At 38.2% G+C, this 18,759-nt stretch overlaps 1 protein-coding gene across 1 annotated transcript in view; it reads right to left on the bottom strand.

The window, feature by feature from the left end:
- CNTN6 (contactin 6) overlaps positions 1-18,759 on the bottom strand; it is a 195,912-nt gene that overhangs the window by 77,725 nt on the left and 99,428 nt on the right. The window contains 4 exon segments of the mRNA XM_055413365.2: positions 389-539; positions 2,676-2,805; positions 4,400-4,536; positions 10,331-10,515. Coding sequence (XP_055269340.2) covers positions 389-539; positions 2,676-2,805; positions 4,400-4,536; positions 10,331-10,515 — 603 coding nt within the window.

Raw genomic sequence — 18,759 nt, 5'->3', positions numbered from 1 at the left:
CACCTGTGTGACTATTTAAAAACCACAACACCAGGTGTGTGAGTATGAATGTCTCTCTCCTTTGTGTAATGCTCTTCTCACTGATTTCTCAGCAGGCTGGGTCAGGAAAAAGGCTTCAAACTGAATACAGAAAAAGGTCTTAAAGGAGTTCTTAAAATATATCTATTACAAGCACATGCACTGAAAATATTGCAGTCAAATTATACAGTTTGTAGCCTTGTAAATTCCTTTTGTTTATACCATCATGTGAAAATGTTCAGATCTCCAGATACACAGTTGCAAGCTTACTGTAAAAGAGAGAATTTTAGAAAACCTAGTAAAGCCTCAAATCTGGAAGATATTATATTACAAAATATTTAAAATATTAAAACAAAGGAGATTTGTTTACCTTTTGCTTTGTCTCAGGCTCTCTATTCCTCTTTTCCAGGAAATAGTGGCCCTGGGGAAAGCATTCGGTTTGCATTCGATCACAATATCCCCACCAACTTGAACAACTGAATATTTTTTAAGGGGATTTTTGGAGAAATCAGGAGCTGAGGCTAAAAACAAAATCACAGAATTATTCAATTACTCATCTAATTAACATGTTGTAACCGAAGAACTGATGCAATATTCTAGATAGAATCTAATATCTGTAAAAAAAAAAAAAAACTATTTGAAGCTACTTTGCTTAAGGTGTTTTGGAGCTAACTGTGGACTTGGCATTTTGGAGTCACTGTTTCCATTTGTAAAATGAAGATGGCAATAGATACTACCTCAGTCAGTTAGTCTGGGTCTTGAACGAAGTAACATTCAGTAAAGAAGGTTAAGTGCCAACTGGCACAAATTATTTGCTCAGTAAATGTAAATTATTTTTGTTTTGGTAATGGTCATTGAGATAACAAAAGCAGGCTAGAGTGAGGGAGGAAGCAAGTTACAAAAGGTCACATTTTTTATAGTATTTATAATAAAGAAGGTGAAGGTGGTTTCACGGGAGAGAGAGAGAGTGCACACAATGAAATACCTTTTAAATAAATCAAAAGCAGTATATTATTATTTCAGATTTCTTTAGGCATACCATTAACTGGAAAAATGGAAATAGTCTGCCTTCAGTTGAAGCAGGCAGGCTGAGTAGAAACTTTAACAACAACGAAAAATAAAAGAACAGTCTTTGTCAGTTTCAACTCCGTCCTCACTAAATAAATCTTGAACAAGTACCAGTTCATAAAGGTATTAAATAATTAGACTGCCTGGGGATACATCCAGGTCTTCCCAGCTGCCTTCCTGTGGGAACCTATGTGTCCAGTTCTCATTCCTAGCGTAAAGTCTATATGAATTTCTTTCAGATTTGCCATGCTATCTTGTATGGCTTCTCAGCCCTTCCACTGACCTATACATGCTTTTTCTTCTGATACCTGTTTAAAGAGAATGTCTTCAATTTAGGTTATATTCATCTGATAGCACCTACTCAATTCTTGACTGTAATAATCATGATATTTTAAAATTCAGCTCTTTTTTTCCCCTCTGTAGAACTATAAGTTCTATAAAGATCACTTTGATATTGATAATTCTGTTTTCAGGGGTTAATACACAATAAATATTCAATAAATGATTATTGAATGAAGAAACTCATGCATCAATGTCCATCACCTATAGACTTATAAAACTTTGCCATTTTACTTGATCCTTCCTCTCATCTCCTGTGTTTATACTGTTAAGGAAGTCTCAGGAGGATAGTCATCACTGAGTCATTTATGGTGATAACTCCACTAGCTGACTGTCCCAGAATATCATCCTCACACTGCTCTGTCTCAACATTTTCCACTTTAGGGGCTTATTTCCCAGCTTCCCTTGAGGTCTGAGTTGTCACGTGACAGAGTTCTAGCTAATTACATAAAAGGAGTTTGATGTAAGGACGCAGGGAAATTTTGCTTTTCTAATGATAGGGGCTGTCCCCTCTCTCTTCTTCGGCTTTCAGTATGGACTTGATTTCTGTAGCTACAGCACTCATCCTGGATCCAGGAGGCTACAACCATGAGGAAAAATTTAAAGACCAAGTCACAGTGCTCTTGCTCAGCTACCTCCCCCCACCCCCCATAAAGTGCTTGTGCATGTGTGTGTGCTAAGTCGCTTCAGTCATGTCTGACCCTTTGGGACCCCATGGATTGTAGCCTGCCAGGCTTCTCAGTAGATGGGATTCTCCAGGCAAGAATACTGGAGGGGGTTGCCCTGCCCTCCTCTAGGGGTTCCTCCTGACCCTTGGATTGAACCCACATTTGCAGAGAGATTCATTAACACTAAGCCACCTAGAAGGTCTGAAGTTCTTGTTGAAATAAAATACATCCTTGTTTAAGTCTTTAAATTAAGATTTTCTTTTCTTATTTGTAGCTGAAAACATTCCTAATAGATGCTTTTTGAGTTGTATTCAAAATCTCATGCGGGATCAACTATGGGGGAGCCACCTCTGGTTTGGTTTCACCCAATAGGGGGTTCCTCCAAGCCCTGATGTAGTACCACATCACCCAAAGCTGAGTAATATTTCTCACTTTGCATATTTTAGAAGCTAATTTAGACATTTCTTATTATTTCAAGGAAAAGCAATTTCTAATTTACAGAAAAATTGGATTCATATTACATATAATCATAGCTTGCTAAAATGTCAGTTTGAATTTTTTGGCTATAAATGAATGACTTACCTAATACTCTCAATTCTGCATTTGCATAAATTATCTGATATTTGTTTTCTGCAGCACATTGGTAGATACCAGAATCTGACACATTCAGCATAGTTATGATGAGTGTCCCATTTTCTATTTGAATCCTCTCCTAATAAAAGAAAAGTCACATAAAGATGCTAGTGCATTAATGTAAGCATGCTCTTAACATTTGTGCATATCTATGATCTGTTGGGGTATGAGACCTGTTGCTTATGAAAATGAAATTAATATACTTCAAGATCCCAGGCAGATTTCTGGACTTTAAAAAACAATGGAAATTTTTTTAACATAATTTTAGTGGTTAGTTTAATTTATGTTACCTCATTTATTTGAAAATTGGCATTTTTCTGCATAGAAGGTATGAGATTTTTGGATGGGATCACTGACTCAATGGACATGAGTTTGAGTCAACTCTGGGAGTTGGTGATGGACAGGGAGGCCTGGCGTGCTGCAGTCCATGGAGTCTCAAAGAGTCAGACATAACTGAGCTACTGAACTTCCTTTCTGTTATGCGGTATATAAAATAATTTGGAATATTCTACCATTTCAGTTTTTTCAGAAAACAAAGTCGACAATAATGTTAGACATGGATAGAGTGAGTAGCAAATTTCCATGGTTTTCCATCATAAAGTCTTAAAAAATTAAAATAGATGACTCAACAATTTTCTAATTGAGTACATAAGTTGAAGGAGCTAAATTCTTTTCTGCAGTGTACTGTGAAGTATGCTTAAACATACTTAAACATACAAAGTCTGTTACAGAGTCCCATTTAAGGTACAATTTTGAGTGTATAGAATAAACTAGTTTAATAGGGTAAATATAACTTCAAATATTTCATTCAAAAATATCACTATCCTGTAAAGATAGTAAAAGTAGGCTGGAGGAAACAGGGAATGTTGTTTGCAAAAGGGATGAAGGAATTAAATTCCAATAAAGCTGAAACAAAGAACAGCATTCTATTCAGGTTCTAAACAACAGGTGTTCTTTGTGTCTGTAACTGAGCCTGTACGTGCAAAGTAGAGTGGTGGGCTGACACAATTATTAGGATAATTTGATGGGAAAAATAAGCTTGTCTCATTTTCTATATATTGTAAAATGTGCTTTAATTTGAAAAATGTGGATAACTGCCTCAGTTTTCCACTTTTCTAGGTTTAGAGGCAGCGATTACTCTTCATAAAAACCAAGTTTCTGGGTGATGACTGAGAGCTGGGGTTCTGAAATCAGGCAGATTATGCTTAGAATACCAATGCTAACATTTACTCGTTGCTTTGTGACCTTGGACAAATACACTTAAGCCCTCTGAAACAATTTTTTTTCACTATACAAATAATAATCATATCTTTCTTGTAAAATTGTCATGAGGATGCCAGTAGATAATGTGTGGAAAATATTTAACACAGTGCCTGGCTCATATGAGAGTTCAATGAATGTTGTTGATGATAATGATATCATCTGAATATGGATCAATCACTAAATGCAACTTTGTACAAGTTGTGTTCTCTATCCATAGATTTCTCATTTGAATAATGGGAATAATGTTAATAATCACTTTGAGTTTAAGTATTAAATAAATTACAATGTGTAAAGATTATACTACATTTCCTAGCACCTACTAAACATTCCGGAAACATTAATTGTTGCTGTTAGTAATAAAATTTCCCTAGCAGAGTAGGTGGAAGTTTAATATCACCATAGCTACTTACCTCCGGATTGAGGCGTTCACCATTCTTCAACCAGGTGTACCAAGGGTCTGGCTTTCCACTGGCTTTGCATTCCCAAAATAAGCTGTCATAGATAGACAAGTATGTATTTTGGATTTTTTGTTCCCATTCTGGAGGGGCTGTTTCAAAAAGAGGCAAGAGCAACTATTTAGCAAATCATTTTGCCAAAACATTATGCTGCATTCCAAGGACTATGGAAATCAGAAGGACAAAGTTAACTGGGTCTAGTAATACTGTACTCATGATTTGAGGGAGGGGAAATGCAGGACCTCCAAAGTGCGACAATAGAAACTCTGTTGTAAACGTCAGTGGACCTTTTGCATAAGATTGATATTTGCCATCTATCACTGCACCTGTATAACAGTTTTGGAGCTGTGGGAACAAGGCTAAAGGATCATTCCATATTAGATACTAGTATATAGGTCAAGTTAGAAAACGTATATCAAATCTGAACCCTCTGTGGGCAAAAGGCCAATAAGTATATTTAGACTGAACTAACTAAAATCTGGCGTGCTGTGATTCGTGAGGTCACAGAGTCGGACACGACTGAGCGACTGAACTGAACTGAACTAAAATAATTGTATCTATATCCAATATAATTACAATTCAATAGTTTGAAGCAGAAATCAGATATCAGCCTCATCACATTTTAGTAGATTTTAATCAAGTTGTTTTTCCCTATGTATAAGTCTTGACAGGGAATGATAACTTTTAGAGTTGTATGTAGGTTTAAGCATATAACTTTAATTCTAGGCATGAGTTTTCCAAACCTTATTTTCTAATCTGAGAAAGTTCAACATAGTTCTGAAGCAAAAAGCAACTGATATAATTGTTGTGGAAATGCTATTTAAGATAGTATTATCCTTACTAACATTCATGGAAACAGGTTTGTATAAATTCTTTGAAATTAATATTTCTTCTATAATGATGATATAAAACTCTCTGGATTTGCCATTTAATCCCTCTCCTTTGTTTAGGTCTGTTCTAGATATGTTGGAGTTCATGAGCTTCCTGTATAATTGCACTTAATTCTCCCTCCAAACTTTTGTGGAGGATTTTTTGTGTAGGTGTTAGGTAACCTTATCAGGAAGTTGCTGTTCAGTTGCTTGGTTTTCTCTATCTCTTTGAGACTCCATGGACTACAGCACTGCACACTTCCCTGTCCTTCGCTCGCTCCCAGAGTTTACTCAAACTGGTGTCCATTGAGTTGGTGATGCTATCTACTCATCTCATCCGCTGATGCCTTCTTCTCCTTCTGCCTTCAGTCTTTCCCAGCTTGCAATGAGACACAGTTAGAAAATAGAGAAGCCTGATTTTGTACACCGAAAGTAGTCACATGTTAGTGTTTGTTTGGGAGTGCTGGCCAAGGGTAAGTTGTCAGGAAGGCGGAGAATCAACAGGGAAGGAGAGAGTCAATGCACGAATGAGTTACTGAGTCGGCCACCAAGCGGCGCTAGTGGTAAAGAACCTGCCTACCAACGCAGGAGACATGAGATGTGGGTTCCATCCCTGGGTTGGGAAGATTCCCTGGAGAAGGGCATGGCCACCCTCTCCAGTATTCTTGCCTGGAGAATCCCATGGACAGAGGAGCCTGGTGGGCTAGGGTCCATAGGTTCACAAAGAGTCAGACACAACTGAGCACGCAGAGATGATTGTTACCCATCCTCTGTGAATGTATAAGGAATCTCTATAACTGCCTGCTCAGGAAAGAAAGAGGAAACATTTATTCATTGGCTCTTGTCCACAGTCATTCAAGGGCAGTGCAGGTATTAACTGGAGAAGGCAATGGCAACCCACTCCAGTACTCTTGCCTGGAAAATCCCATGGACGGAGGAGCCTGGTAGGCTACAGTCCATGGGGCCGCAAGGAGTCTAACACGACTGAGCGACTTCACTTTCACTTTTCACTTTCATGCACGGGAGAAGGAAATGGCAACCCACTCCAGTATTCTTGCCAGGAGAATCCCAGGGACGGGAGCCTGGTGGGCTGCCGTCTATGGGGTTGCACAGAGTCAGACACGACTGACGTGACTTAGCAGCAGCAGCTGCAGGGATTAACTATTAGCACATTCAGGTTGTGTGAGCTTAGATTTTGAGTAGGTTCTCGAAGGGGCCAAAGAAAACTGGAGCAGGAAACCAGATGGTCTGTTGTGCCACCTGAGATAAGACTCTGTCAGGCTATATCTGCAAAATACGGTGGCAGAGGTGGTCACTGCTGCAGTGGTTGGAGTAAGTGGTACTGAGAGTCTTTGAAATGATGTACAAATATATCTGACTTTCAAGGTTTTTCCACTGTAACTTCTGCTTGCACTAAAAGAGAAGTTCCTTCAGGGAGCTAGTCAAGGAGAAGAAGGAATCATGATATCCCATTGCGGTGAAAAGTAAGCCAAGATGAACTCCTGTGGAAATCAGGGCAACCTCCAGTTACAGAACACGCTTTTCACAACCTTGAGGGATAATGGATGGCAACACTTAGAAGAACTGAGTATACTGACTAAATTGAATCATGTTTCTATTTAATATTTTAAAAATTTATAGTTTGTAGATACTTGTTTAGAAATTGCCCTTTTATACATTTGATCTGGGAGAAAAAATGAATGCACACAAAAAATCCACATAGCTTACAGGAGTTTCAGATATAAATATATGGTTTGTTGCCTAGTGCAATAGCTGTAACTTTAAGCTTTATTTATTTTTTTAATGTGTACATTTTTGGGATGCTTAGGATTCCAAAGAATAAACTTTTAAATCTTCAACTACATGTAGGTCCAACTGAGTAGGAACTACCTGAAAAAAGAAAAAAATAAAAAAAACTTGGTATTTCAAGTCTACCATATAGGCTTGGGTATTGTTACTTATTTTGCCCTCTCAATGGTTGTGTAATTCACTTAACTCCTCTGAATGTGCTCCATTATTTATAATGATAATAATACTTTATAAACATATTTTGGAGGTTGTGTATTTGTGTTCAGTCACTCAATCATGTGACTCTTTGTGACCCCATGGACTCTAGCCTGCCAAGCTACTCCATCCATGGAGTTTTCCAGGCAAGAATACCGGAGTGGGTTGCCAGAGGAGGACGCAATATAAATGGATAGAATTCTGAAGTATAACTTGAGCATAGCAACATAATGGACTGAGAGACTCTTAACTTGAAATTTTCAGGTATTTTTCGATTCTCAAGTAATTGAATCAATTCTCTTCTCCTTGGGAAATATGTGTGCATGTGTGTGTGCTATGTCGCTTTAATTATGTCTGATTCTTTGCAACCCTAATGGACTGTAACCCACCAGGCTTCTCTGTTGATGGGATTCTCCAGGCCAGAATATTGGAGTGGGCTGCTATGCCCTCCTCCAGGAGATCTTCCCTACTCAGAGATTAAACCTGGGTCTCTTATATCTCCTGCATTGGCAGGCAGATTCTTTTCCACTAGCACCACCTAGGAAGTACTTTGGGAGCATATTGACAACTAAATAGATGAACAAGAAGCATTATTTTGTCTTATTGACCAATGACCCATTATTCTCCCACTAAGATCATTTGTACTTCTTAAATGGCTAATTTGATTGTTATAATAGGTCATGTGGGGCTTCCCTGGTAACTTAGTTGTAAAGTATCTGCCTGCACTGAAGGAGACCCTGGTTCGATTCCTGAGTTGGGAATACCCTCTGGAGAAGGAACCCACTCCAGTATTCTTGGGTTTCCCTCATGGCTCAGCTGGTAAAGAATCTACCTGCGATATGAGAGACCTGGGTTTGATCCCTGGTTTGGGAAGATCCCCTGGAGAAGGGAATGGCTACCCACTCCAGTATTCTGGCCTGGAGAATTCCATGGGCTGTATAGTCCATGGGGTCACAAAGAGCTGGACACGACGGAATGACTTTCACTTTCACAGTTCTTGTGAATAGAATTAGATGACCAGGTTGAAGAGCTATGGTAGACTGGGCAGAATCTCGTTTCAGAAGATTGTTCAAGGTTCTAATCTCAGATCTAGAAAACATTATTTGAGATCTTGTTCAATTCATCAAAGGTTAATTACATATAATATCACTGAAAATTATTTCTATACTTTATTGCTATAAAAATTATGTGAATTATATTTGTAAAATCTTCTATGTAAGCTAGCAGTTGCTATATCCATGTGAGCAAAAGTACTTTATTATTGATTTCCAGTTTATAGAGACTTCAATTTTATGGTTAATTTTTTCTTATCTATATATTTGTCAGTTTAGTAGAAAAATGACATACCTATTAGCCAAAGCCTGTGTAATATTGTGCTGCTCCTAAAAAAACTCCCAGTTACATCCTCACAGCTTTATTTCCAAAAGAATGCCATAGTCCAGAGACTTTGGATTTAAAAATAGGAGCTATCAAAAGAATATGTGTATAAACTCACTTGACAGCTTCTGAAAGATCCATTTAGTCAAAGCTATGGTTTTTCCAATGGTCATGTATGGATGTGAGAGCTGGACTGAAGAAAGCTGAGTGCCAAAGAACTGATGCTTTTGAACTGTGGTGTTAGAGAAGACTCTTGTGAGTCCCTTGGACTGCAAGGAGATCCAACCAGTCCATCCAAAAGGAGATCAGTCCTAGATGTTCACTGGAAGGACTGATATTGAAGCTGAAACTCCAATACTTTGGCCACCTCTTGGGAAGAGTTGACTCATTGGATAAGACCCTGATGCTGGGAGGGATTGGGGGCAGGAGGAGAAGGGGACGACAGAGGATGAGATGGCTGAATGGTATCATCGACTTGATGGACGTGAATTTGAGTGAACTCCGGGAGTTGGTGATGGACATGGAGGCCTGGCATGCTGCGATTCATGGGTCGCAAAGAGTCAGACAGGACTGAGCAACTGAACTGAACTGAAGTGGCTCAGTGGTAAAGAATCTGCCGGCCAATGCAGGAAATGCAAGAGAGAAGGGTTCGATCCCTGGATCAGGAAGACCCTGTGAAGAGGAAATGGCAACCCACTCCAGTATTCTTCCTGGAGAATTCCATGGACAGAGGAGCCAGGCAGGCTACTGTCCATGGGGTTACAAAGAGTTGGACATGACTGGGTGACTGAGAACACATGTATAAACTTGATTGGCATACCTTCTTGGTAATTACAATACCTTAGAACTTTTAGTTATTGAAATATATAGTTTTCTTCCAATTACTTTATTATTGATTATAAATGTGTCACATAGAAACATGTCACACAGAAAATGACTTTTGGCCATGTATAAATACAGTTTTTAAAGTCCTCTAGTACAGAGGTGTTAAATATAGCTAAGTTAAGATTATTTTAAAAGCAGCAAACATTTTGACAATCCTGAGGTATATTTGATATAAAAAAAAAAGTGAACTTCGTGCACGTGTGTATTTTGGCCTGGATAAAAGAAGACACAAGGACAAACATTAGAAAATATACGTTTTTATCATCTCTCTTAAGTCCATGAGAGATTCTGATAACTGAGACAAATATATTTTTAAATGAAGTAATGAATTTATTTTTCTCTTATCTACATATATGTAGACAATCCTGGGAAACATAAACAAGTACTGAAAACTACCGTAAGTATTATGCTTCTCCTGTCATTTTCTCCTTCTTTTATAATTTCTGCTGGCTGTTGCTGAACATATTAAGGGAAATTTATTGAATTCCATTTTACTTTGTGTTATAAACTTCTATGGCTTTTAACACGACACTGCTCATATTTCAAAGGAAATTATATTAAACAATAACTTGCATAGACTATGCTGAAATTAAAGCCATATTTTAAAAATGGTCATTCCATCCTTACCTGGAAATGTGTCTTCTCTATTTCTCCTATGACACTTGCCCACAACATGCCAAACACTTTCACTATTTACCAAGAAGGATATCACCAAATATTTCATATATTTTGTGAAATTCTATTAGCTCACCATAGAAAATGAGTTGACCCTTTGCAAGGTTTCTTCCTCGAAGGTTACTTGCAATACACTCATAGACGCCTTCATCTTCCTGTTGAAAGTTCGGGATTTCAAGGATAGCTTGGGATTTGCTGTATTTGACTTTCCCCGGCAATGGGCTTCCATCCAACCTCCTCCAACTAATATCAGGGACGGGACTAAACAGTTATACCTCATTAGAATAGAAGATGGTTTAGTCTTTACGACAGCAGGATAAAATAAGAATTCCTGAAGCTTAACTCTCAAGGAAAAATATCAGTCAATCTACTACATTGTGACTAGTTTTCAGATTATACAGTCATTCGCCATTCACTCATCCAGCAATTTTAATAGTTTATTAAGTGCCTGCCATGAGCAAGTCACAGTAGTAAGATCAGGAAATAAATTGATGACTAAACATGTTTTCTGTCCTCGTGTTGCTCACAGACTAGAGGGGAAAACAGACAATAAACACAATATAAAAATCAGATTTGTAAATTGCAGTAACTGAAACAAAGGAAGGAGAGTGCAGAGATAGTAACAGGATTGTATCAATTTAAATATGAAGGTCAGGAAATTCTGTGAGGATGTGATATTTAAGAGGAGGCAATTTCTTTCTGTATTTATAGATCCTAAGGCAAAAACTCAGATTCCTCTATAGCTAAATTGGTACTAATAGGTAACTGAAGACATACATGACTTGTGTTCTAGATTATCAAAAGAGATAAGTACTATATAACAAACCCAAATGAACTGGGAGTATAGGATCTGCTATCATCAAAAGAATATATTATTTATACATGTTTTATTTTAATGACATAAAAAAATCTTTGCATTGTACTTTGTCTCTTTTCAGAAAGAATGTGTAAACAATTCCTTTATTATAGGAATTTAGCTTAATATCTTATATGTAATATATTTCGTCTAATATGATTATCTTTTTAAGAGGAAAAAAATTTATAATATATGAATCTAAGTGTCAAACAATAGAGATGAATTTAGAAATTCATGGTGAAGAAAGCCTTACTTGTACAGGTATAATAGAATGTAATGAAAATGTAGGCTGTAAATAAAGGTCTAACCAGAAAATATTCCCTAATAAACTAATCATTTGAAAAATCAACCCCAATCTATTAACACTAACATCTTTCCTATTTTCAAGTATTTTTTTCATTCCTTTATAGATTTTACGGTGCTTAAATAATTTCTGTTCTAAATGTTTTCAGCTTAATAATAATAAAAATCATTTTGCAAAACCAAATTTTAAACTTTGTAGAAGATGCAGGACTTTTTCCAAATCCACAAAAATAATGTAGGAGAACCACCCAATCATATACAAAGTGGTTGACAAATAAAGATATATAGAATCTGAGCCGTAACAACTGCAGATAATTGGTGATGCTTCAGTAGAGGCTTCAAATAAAGCAACAAAATTGTGGAAGCCTCAAGAATTTTTGATTGGCCAACAATGAGGATCCTGATGTGCGAATCAAAGATACACATTGTGTAGAAAGTCATAAATGTGCTCACACATATTTCACAGAAACACTACTCGCCAATCAATGTTTGATTTGTCTATTTTTCTCAGAATAAGCATACAGTGAAAAATACAACTTAAATTTTAATTAAATACAAAAATCATAATTTTAATAAGTTTTGTTTTTGTCCTTTGAAAAAGCCTTGACACTATAATTTTAGGTTGATATTTTAGTAAAACAGCATATTCCTGCCAACAGGTAACCTCAGGTAGATAGTTTTCTTATTCATCCATTTTATTAAATACAAAACTACAAGTTTAAATAATTATTCTAAAAGTTCTAAAAGAAAGTTTATTCACTGATAAAGATCTTCACCAAGTCTGAGGCAGTGCTATCCACTTTTTGAAAATACATACAGTGTGTGTGTGAACATGAAAATTTAGTATCTACAGGTGGTTAGGATATACATGCCTTTTATTTTCCTTTTTCTGCTTGTCTCAATTTTTCCATTATTTTTCTACAATAAGGATGTATTACCCTTGTAATAGAAAAATTCTAAGAAAATTTATTTGCAAAGAGAAAAATAAATAGAGGCTCTGATATTTATCTGAATCCATGATTATTTATCTTTTTATGATAGTGTATCTCTGAGGTTTATGAGAAATACATGCAAAACATTCAACTAAAAATGTTTTTAACCTAAAACATTAAAAAAAAATTGGTAAAGGCTGAATATTTTCCCATTGTTATATCATGTTCTTTATTTTAACTGTGAAGACAGGAGTCAATTTTTAACCTATTTATCTAAATCTCTGAACCAGTAATTGAACAGTATACTTTAATTACAATACCAACTGCAAGGGACCTTTAAATACTTCTCAGTATGGTATGTCTATATAGCTTTTCAGTTCAGTTCAGTTCACTTCATTTCAGTTCAGTTCAGTCGCTCAGTCGTGTCCGACTCTCTGCGACCCCATGAATCACAGCATGCCACACATAAAAATGATATTCTGTGAAAGTGAACATTAATGGCATATAAGACCAAAAACTAAGCAGTATAATCCTTGTGAAAAAATCATGATTGTAAATATATTTTAAGAACAATGCTCTATAGGGTCAAAATTATAGTAAAAGGCAAAAAATGTAAAACAGACATGAGACTGAAGAGATATTTAAGCTTCTCACTTAAAGAACATCCTCTAGATAGATGCTTGTTTTTCTTACCTCAATTATGTTCAGAGTGATACACCTTGTCTAATAAAACACTCAACTATGGAGAATGTTGTAAGTTTCAGTGTACTGGTTTCTAACATAAGAGTTTCCAATTTTGAAGAAGGATTTAAGAATTAGACTCCTGTATTCTCAGTCTGCATTGGACATGTGTTTGTTTTTGTGTGTGCATTTTTATTTTCTTTGGAAAACCCAGTGGTTCCTATCTTACAGTTCAGTTCAGTTCAGTTCAGTCGCTCAGTCGTGTCTGACTCTTTGCGACCCCATGAATAACAGCACGCCAGGCCTCCCTGTAAATCACCAACTCTCGGAGTTCACTCAAACTCATGTCCATCGAGTCGGTGATGCCATCCAGCCATCTCATTCTCTGTCGTCCCTGTCTCCTCCTGCCCCCAATCCCTCCCAGCATCAGAGTCTTTTCCAGTGAGTCAACTCGTCACATGAGGTGGCCAAAGTATTGGAGTTTCAGCTTTAGCATCAGTCCTCCCAATGAACACACAGGATTGATCTCCTTTAGAATGGACTGGTTGGATCTCCTTGTAGTCCAAGGGACTCTCAAGAGTCGTCTCCAGCACCACAGTTCAAAAGCATCAATTCTTCGGCAATCAGCTTTCTTCACAGTCCAACTCTCACATCCATACATGACCACGGGAAAAACCGTATCCTTGACTAGACGGACTTTGTTGGCAAAGTAATGTCTCTGCTTTTTAATATGCTATCTAGGTTGGTCATAACTTTCCTTCCAAGGAGCAAGCATCTTTTAATTCCCTGGCTGCAATCAGCATCTGCAGTGATTTTGGAGCCCCCAAAATTAAAGTCTGACTCTGTTTCCACTGTTTTTCCATCTATTTCCCATGAAGTGATGGGACCAGATGCCATGATCTTTGTTTTCTGAATGTTGATCTTCAAGCCAACTTTTTCACTCTCCTCTTTCACTTTCATCAAGAGGCTTTTGAGTTCCTCTTCACTTTCTGCCATAAGTGTGGTGTCATCTGCATATCTGAGGTTATTGATATTTCTCCCGGCAATCTTGATTCCAGCTTGTGCTTCTTCCAGCCCAGCGTTCCTCATGATGTACTCTGCATAGAAGTTAAATAAGCAGGGTGACAGATACAATCTTGACGTACTCCTTTTCCTATTTGGAACCAGTCTGTTGTTCCATGTCCAGTTCTGACTGTTGCTTCCTGACCTGCATACAGGTTTCTCAAGAGGCAGGTCAGGTGGTCTGGGATTCCCATCTCTTTCAGAATGTTCCACAGTTTACTGTGATCCACACAGTCAAAGGCTTTGGCATAGTCAATGAAGCAGAAATAGATGTTTTTCTGGAACTCTCTTGCTTTCTCCATGATCCAGCAGATGTTGGCAATTTGATCTCTGGTTCCTCTGCCTTTTCTAAAACCTGCCTGAACATCTGGAAGTTCACGGTTCACATATTGCTGAAGCCTGACTTGGAGAATTTTGAGAATGACTTTACTAGCATGTGAGATGAGTACAATTGTGCGGCAGTTTGAACATTCTTTGGCATTGCCTTTCTTTGGGATTGGAATGAAGATTGACCTTTTCCAGTCCTATCTTTAATCTATCTGAATTGAATTGGATGGACTGCAACTCTGGAGACTTCCCAGGTGGCTCAGTGGTAACGAGTCTGCCTGTCAATGCAGGAGACATGGATTTTATCCCTGGATTGGGAAGATCCCCTTGAACAGGAAATGGCAACCCACCCCAGTATTCTTGGCTAGAAAATTCTATCAACAGAGGAGCCTGACAGGTTGTACAGTCTATGGGTTGCATAGAGTCAGACAGAGCTAAGCATGCATGCATGCACATCTGGATGAAGGCGTGAGCAGAAAATTCAGGTCTTACCATTAGAAATTGGTGTATTTTGGCCACCATGGTTGGTCAACTATGGTAACTAAGACAAAACAATCAGAAACAACTAGATCAATTCTGGGACTGCCTTTGAAAGAGCTATTAAAGACAGGATCTTTTGTCACTAGGTTTCCTCAGATGTTAGGATGTATACTTGGCACTTCTAGGCAACAATTTCAAATGAAATCGAGACAGTGTGTTTGAAAACCAAAGCTAACACATAGAAAGGTAACTTGGAATTCTTCACATGCCTATATTAAATCGTGTCATTGCCAAAAAAAACTTCAAATATATCTGTTAGTCAATAGTCATTTTTTGCCTTACGCCTGTTTGCGTAGTTTTCCTGCTACTTTCATTTTAAAAAGACTTGAGAAATAGGCTAAATGCCTGGGTTAAAAAGCTGTTAAGATATTTTCTATCTGTGTAATTGAATTGTATGACATGGTATCAGTAGATTTCTTTAGGATATTATATTTTATGCTCTGGATATTTTAGAATTCTCAGAGCAACTAAAATATCAAAAATAGTCACTCAAACATTTTTTTTTTAATTGAGTCTTATCAAGTGCATTTTATGGCTGCATTTCATGTTAAAATTTCTAATGGGAGAAAAATCAAATTTTATATGATTTTGCAGATACTAATTCAATGTTAAGGCTTTTCTCAGATTTGTTCTGTCACTACAAAATATGAATGTCAAGAGTCCCTTGATTACTACTGGTCATGTGAGCTATAGGGTCAGGGAGAATAACTGTAAAGAATAGATTACATAAAAATGCATGTTCGTCTTAATGAAAAGTTCCCATTTAGTCTGGGCATGTCTTATGAAGACAGTAAATGATGTGGATTTTAAAAGAATGAACCACGTGACAGTTGTGACTTATGTTTTATTGGTGCAAAATAAGGATTATAGCCAGGGAGACAGCATGTCTCTGAGAAACTGTTCCAAAGAGGTAGGGGGAAAGATCTGTATATATGTGATTTTGGTGAAGGGAGAGTATGTTCAGTAAAGCACATATTTTTTGCAAAAGGCTTCTGCTAGTCATGAGGAGCAGTCATCATCATGATTAATTTTAGGGCTTTTCTAGATATCAGAGGATATGAGAATTGGGCTCATAAAATCAGCTGCTGAAAATATCTAACTATCTGAAGACCTGTTCTGCCAGTTTTTCCCAGAGCACAGGTTGCCTCATTTCTGCACTCTATCCTGAACTACTTTTAGGGGATGTTGAAAGTCAGTAGCTACAGCAACATATTATTTAATCCTTGTAGAGGTAGATGGCAAGTGCCAAAGGCAAGTGCCAATTAGTAGATAACAATTAATTGCTTTAGATTTCACACCCTCTCTCTTTTCTGAAGTCCTCCCAAGTGGACAGTGTGTGGGAAGAACTAAATTCAACAAAAGATGAAATTATTAGTAGTGAGTTCAATTTAAAAAGTAAGCTAAAATTTCCAAGATACACCATTCTATGTAAGCAATGAAATACTAATACTGGTACTAATATTAATAGGAAAGCTATTAGAATACTATATATAGAGTACAGAGCAGAGTGTAATTCTTAAACTTACCAGCTATATCTTATTGTACATTTATAACATAAATTTTCTAATTAATAGAATAGGGCTTGCTGTGCTGTGCTTAGTCACTCAATCATGTCTGACTCTTTGCGACACCATGGACTGTAGCCCGCCAGACTACTATGCCCATGGGAATTCTCTAGGCCAGAATACTGGAGTGGGTTGCCATGCCCTCCTTCAGGAAATCTTCCCAACCCAGGGATCAAACCCAGATCTCCCTCACTGCAGGCAGATTCTTTACCGCCTGAGCCACCAGGAAAGCCCAAGAATACAGGGTGGGTAGCCTGGGCTCCAAAATCACTGCAGATGCTGATTGCAGCCATGAAATTAGAGGACGCTTGCTCCTTGGAAGGAAAGTTATGACCAACCTTGATAGTATATTAAAAAGCAGAGACATTACTTTGCCGACCAAGGTCCGTCTAGTCAAGGCAATGGTTTTTCCCGTGGTCATGTATGGATGTGAGAGTTGGACTGTGAAGAAAGCTGATCGCCGAAGAATCGATGCTTTTGAACTGTGGTGTTGGAGAAGACTCTTGAGAGTCCCTTATACTGCAAGGAGATCCAACCAGTCCATTCTAAAGGAGATCAATCCTGGATGTTCATTGGAGGGACTGATGCTAAAGCTGAAACTCCAATACTTTGGCCACCTCATGCGACGAGTTGACTCACTGGAAAAGACTGTGATGCTGGGAAAGGTTGGGGGCGGGAGGAGAAGGGGACGACGGAGAATGAGATGGCTGGATGGCATCACCGACTCTGTGGACATGAGTTTGAGTGTACTCCGGGAGTTGGTGATGGACAGGGAGGCCTGGCGTGCTGTGATTCATGGGGTCGCGGAGAGTCGGACACGACTGAGCGACTGAACTGAACTGAGCCTGTCCCTTCTCCAGTAGATCTTCCCAACCCAGGAATTTAACCAGGGTCTCCTGCATGGCAGGCAGAATCTTTACCTGATGAGCTATCCAGGAAGCTGAGAATAGGGCTTAATACTTGTATATACTTCACAGGATTATAGTGAAGATTAAATGGTATTAATATAATACATTTCACACATTTAAGTGGGCATCACTACGAACAAACCTAGTGGAGGTGATGGAATTCCAGTAGAGCTATTTCAAATCTTGAAAGATGATGCTGTGAAAGTGCTGCACTCAATATGCCAGCAGATTTGGAAAACTCAGCAGTGGCCACAGGACTGGAAAAGGTCAGTCTTCATTCCAATCCCAAAGAAAATTGCCAAAGAATGCTCAAATTACCGCACAATTGCACTCATCTCACACGCTAGCAAAGTGATGCTCAAAATTCTCCAAGTCAGGCTTCAGCAATATGTGAACCATGAACTCCCAGATGTTCGAGCAGGTTTTGGAAAAGGCAGAGGCACCAGAGATCAAATTGCCAACATCCGCTGGATCATGGAGAAAGCAAGAGAGTTCCAGAAAAACATCTATGTCTGCTTCATTGACTATGCCAAAGCCTTTGACTGTGTGGATCACAATAAACTGTGGAACATTCTGAAAGAGATGGTAATACCAGACCACCTGACCTGCCTCTTGAGAAACCTGTATGCAGGTCAGGAAGCAACAGTCAGAACTGGACATGGAACAACAGACTGGTTCCAAAGAGGAAAAGGAGTATGTCAAGGCTGTATATTGTCACCTTGCTTATTTAACTTCTATGCAGAGTACATCATGAGGAACGCTGGGCTGGAAGAAGCACAAGCTGGAATCAAGATTGCTGGGAGAAATGGCAGAAAGTGAAGAGGAACTCAAAAGCCTCTTGATGAAAGTGAAAGAGGAGAGTGAAAAAGTTGGCTTGAAGCTCAACATCCAGAAAACAAAGATCATGACATCTAGTCCCATCACTTCATGGGAAATAGATGGTAAAACAGTGGAAACAGTGTCAGACTTTATTTTTTTGGGGGCTCCAAAATCACTGCAGATGCTGATTGCAGCCATGAAATTGAAAGACGCTTACTCCAAAGTTATGACCAACCTTGATAGTATATTAAAAAGCAGAGACATTACTTTGCCAACCAAGGTCCGTCTAGTCAAGGCTATGGTTTTTCCTGTGGTCATGTAAGAATGTGAGAGTTGGACTGTGAAGAAAGCTGATCGCCGAAGCATTGATGCTTTTGAAGAGTCCCTTGTTCTGCAAGGAGATCCATCCAGTCCATTCTAAGGGAGATCAATCCTTGGTGTTCACTGGAAGGACTGATGCTAAAGCTGAAACTGCAGTACTTTGGCCACCTCATGCGACGAGTTGACTCACT

This window comes from Moschus berezovskii, chromosome 24 (assembly GCF_049115385.1).
Source record: "Moschus berezovskii isolate FMDL1 chromosome 24, NW_MosBer_1.0, whole genome shotgun sequence".
Classification (NCBI taxonomy): domain Eukaryota; kingdom Metazoa; phylum Chordata; class Mammalia; order Artiodactyla; family Moschidae; genus Moschus; species Moschus berezovskii.
The sequence above is the reverse complement of the archived record's forward strand: the minus strand, read 5'-3'. Positions and strand labels throughout refer to the sequence as shown.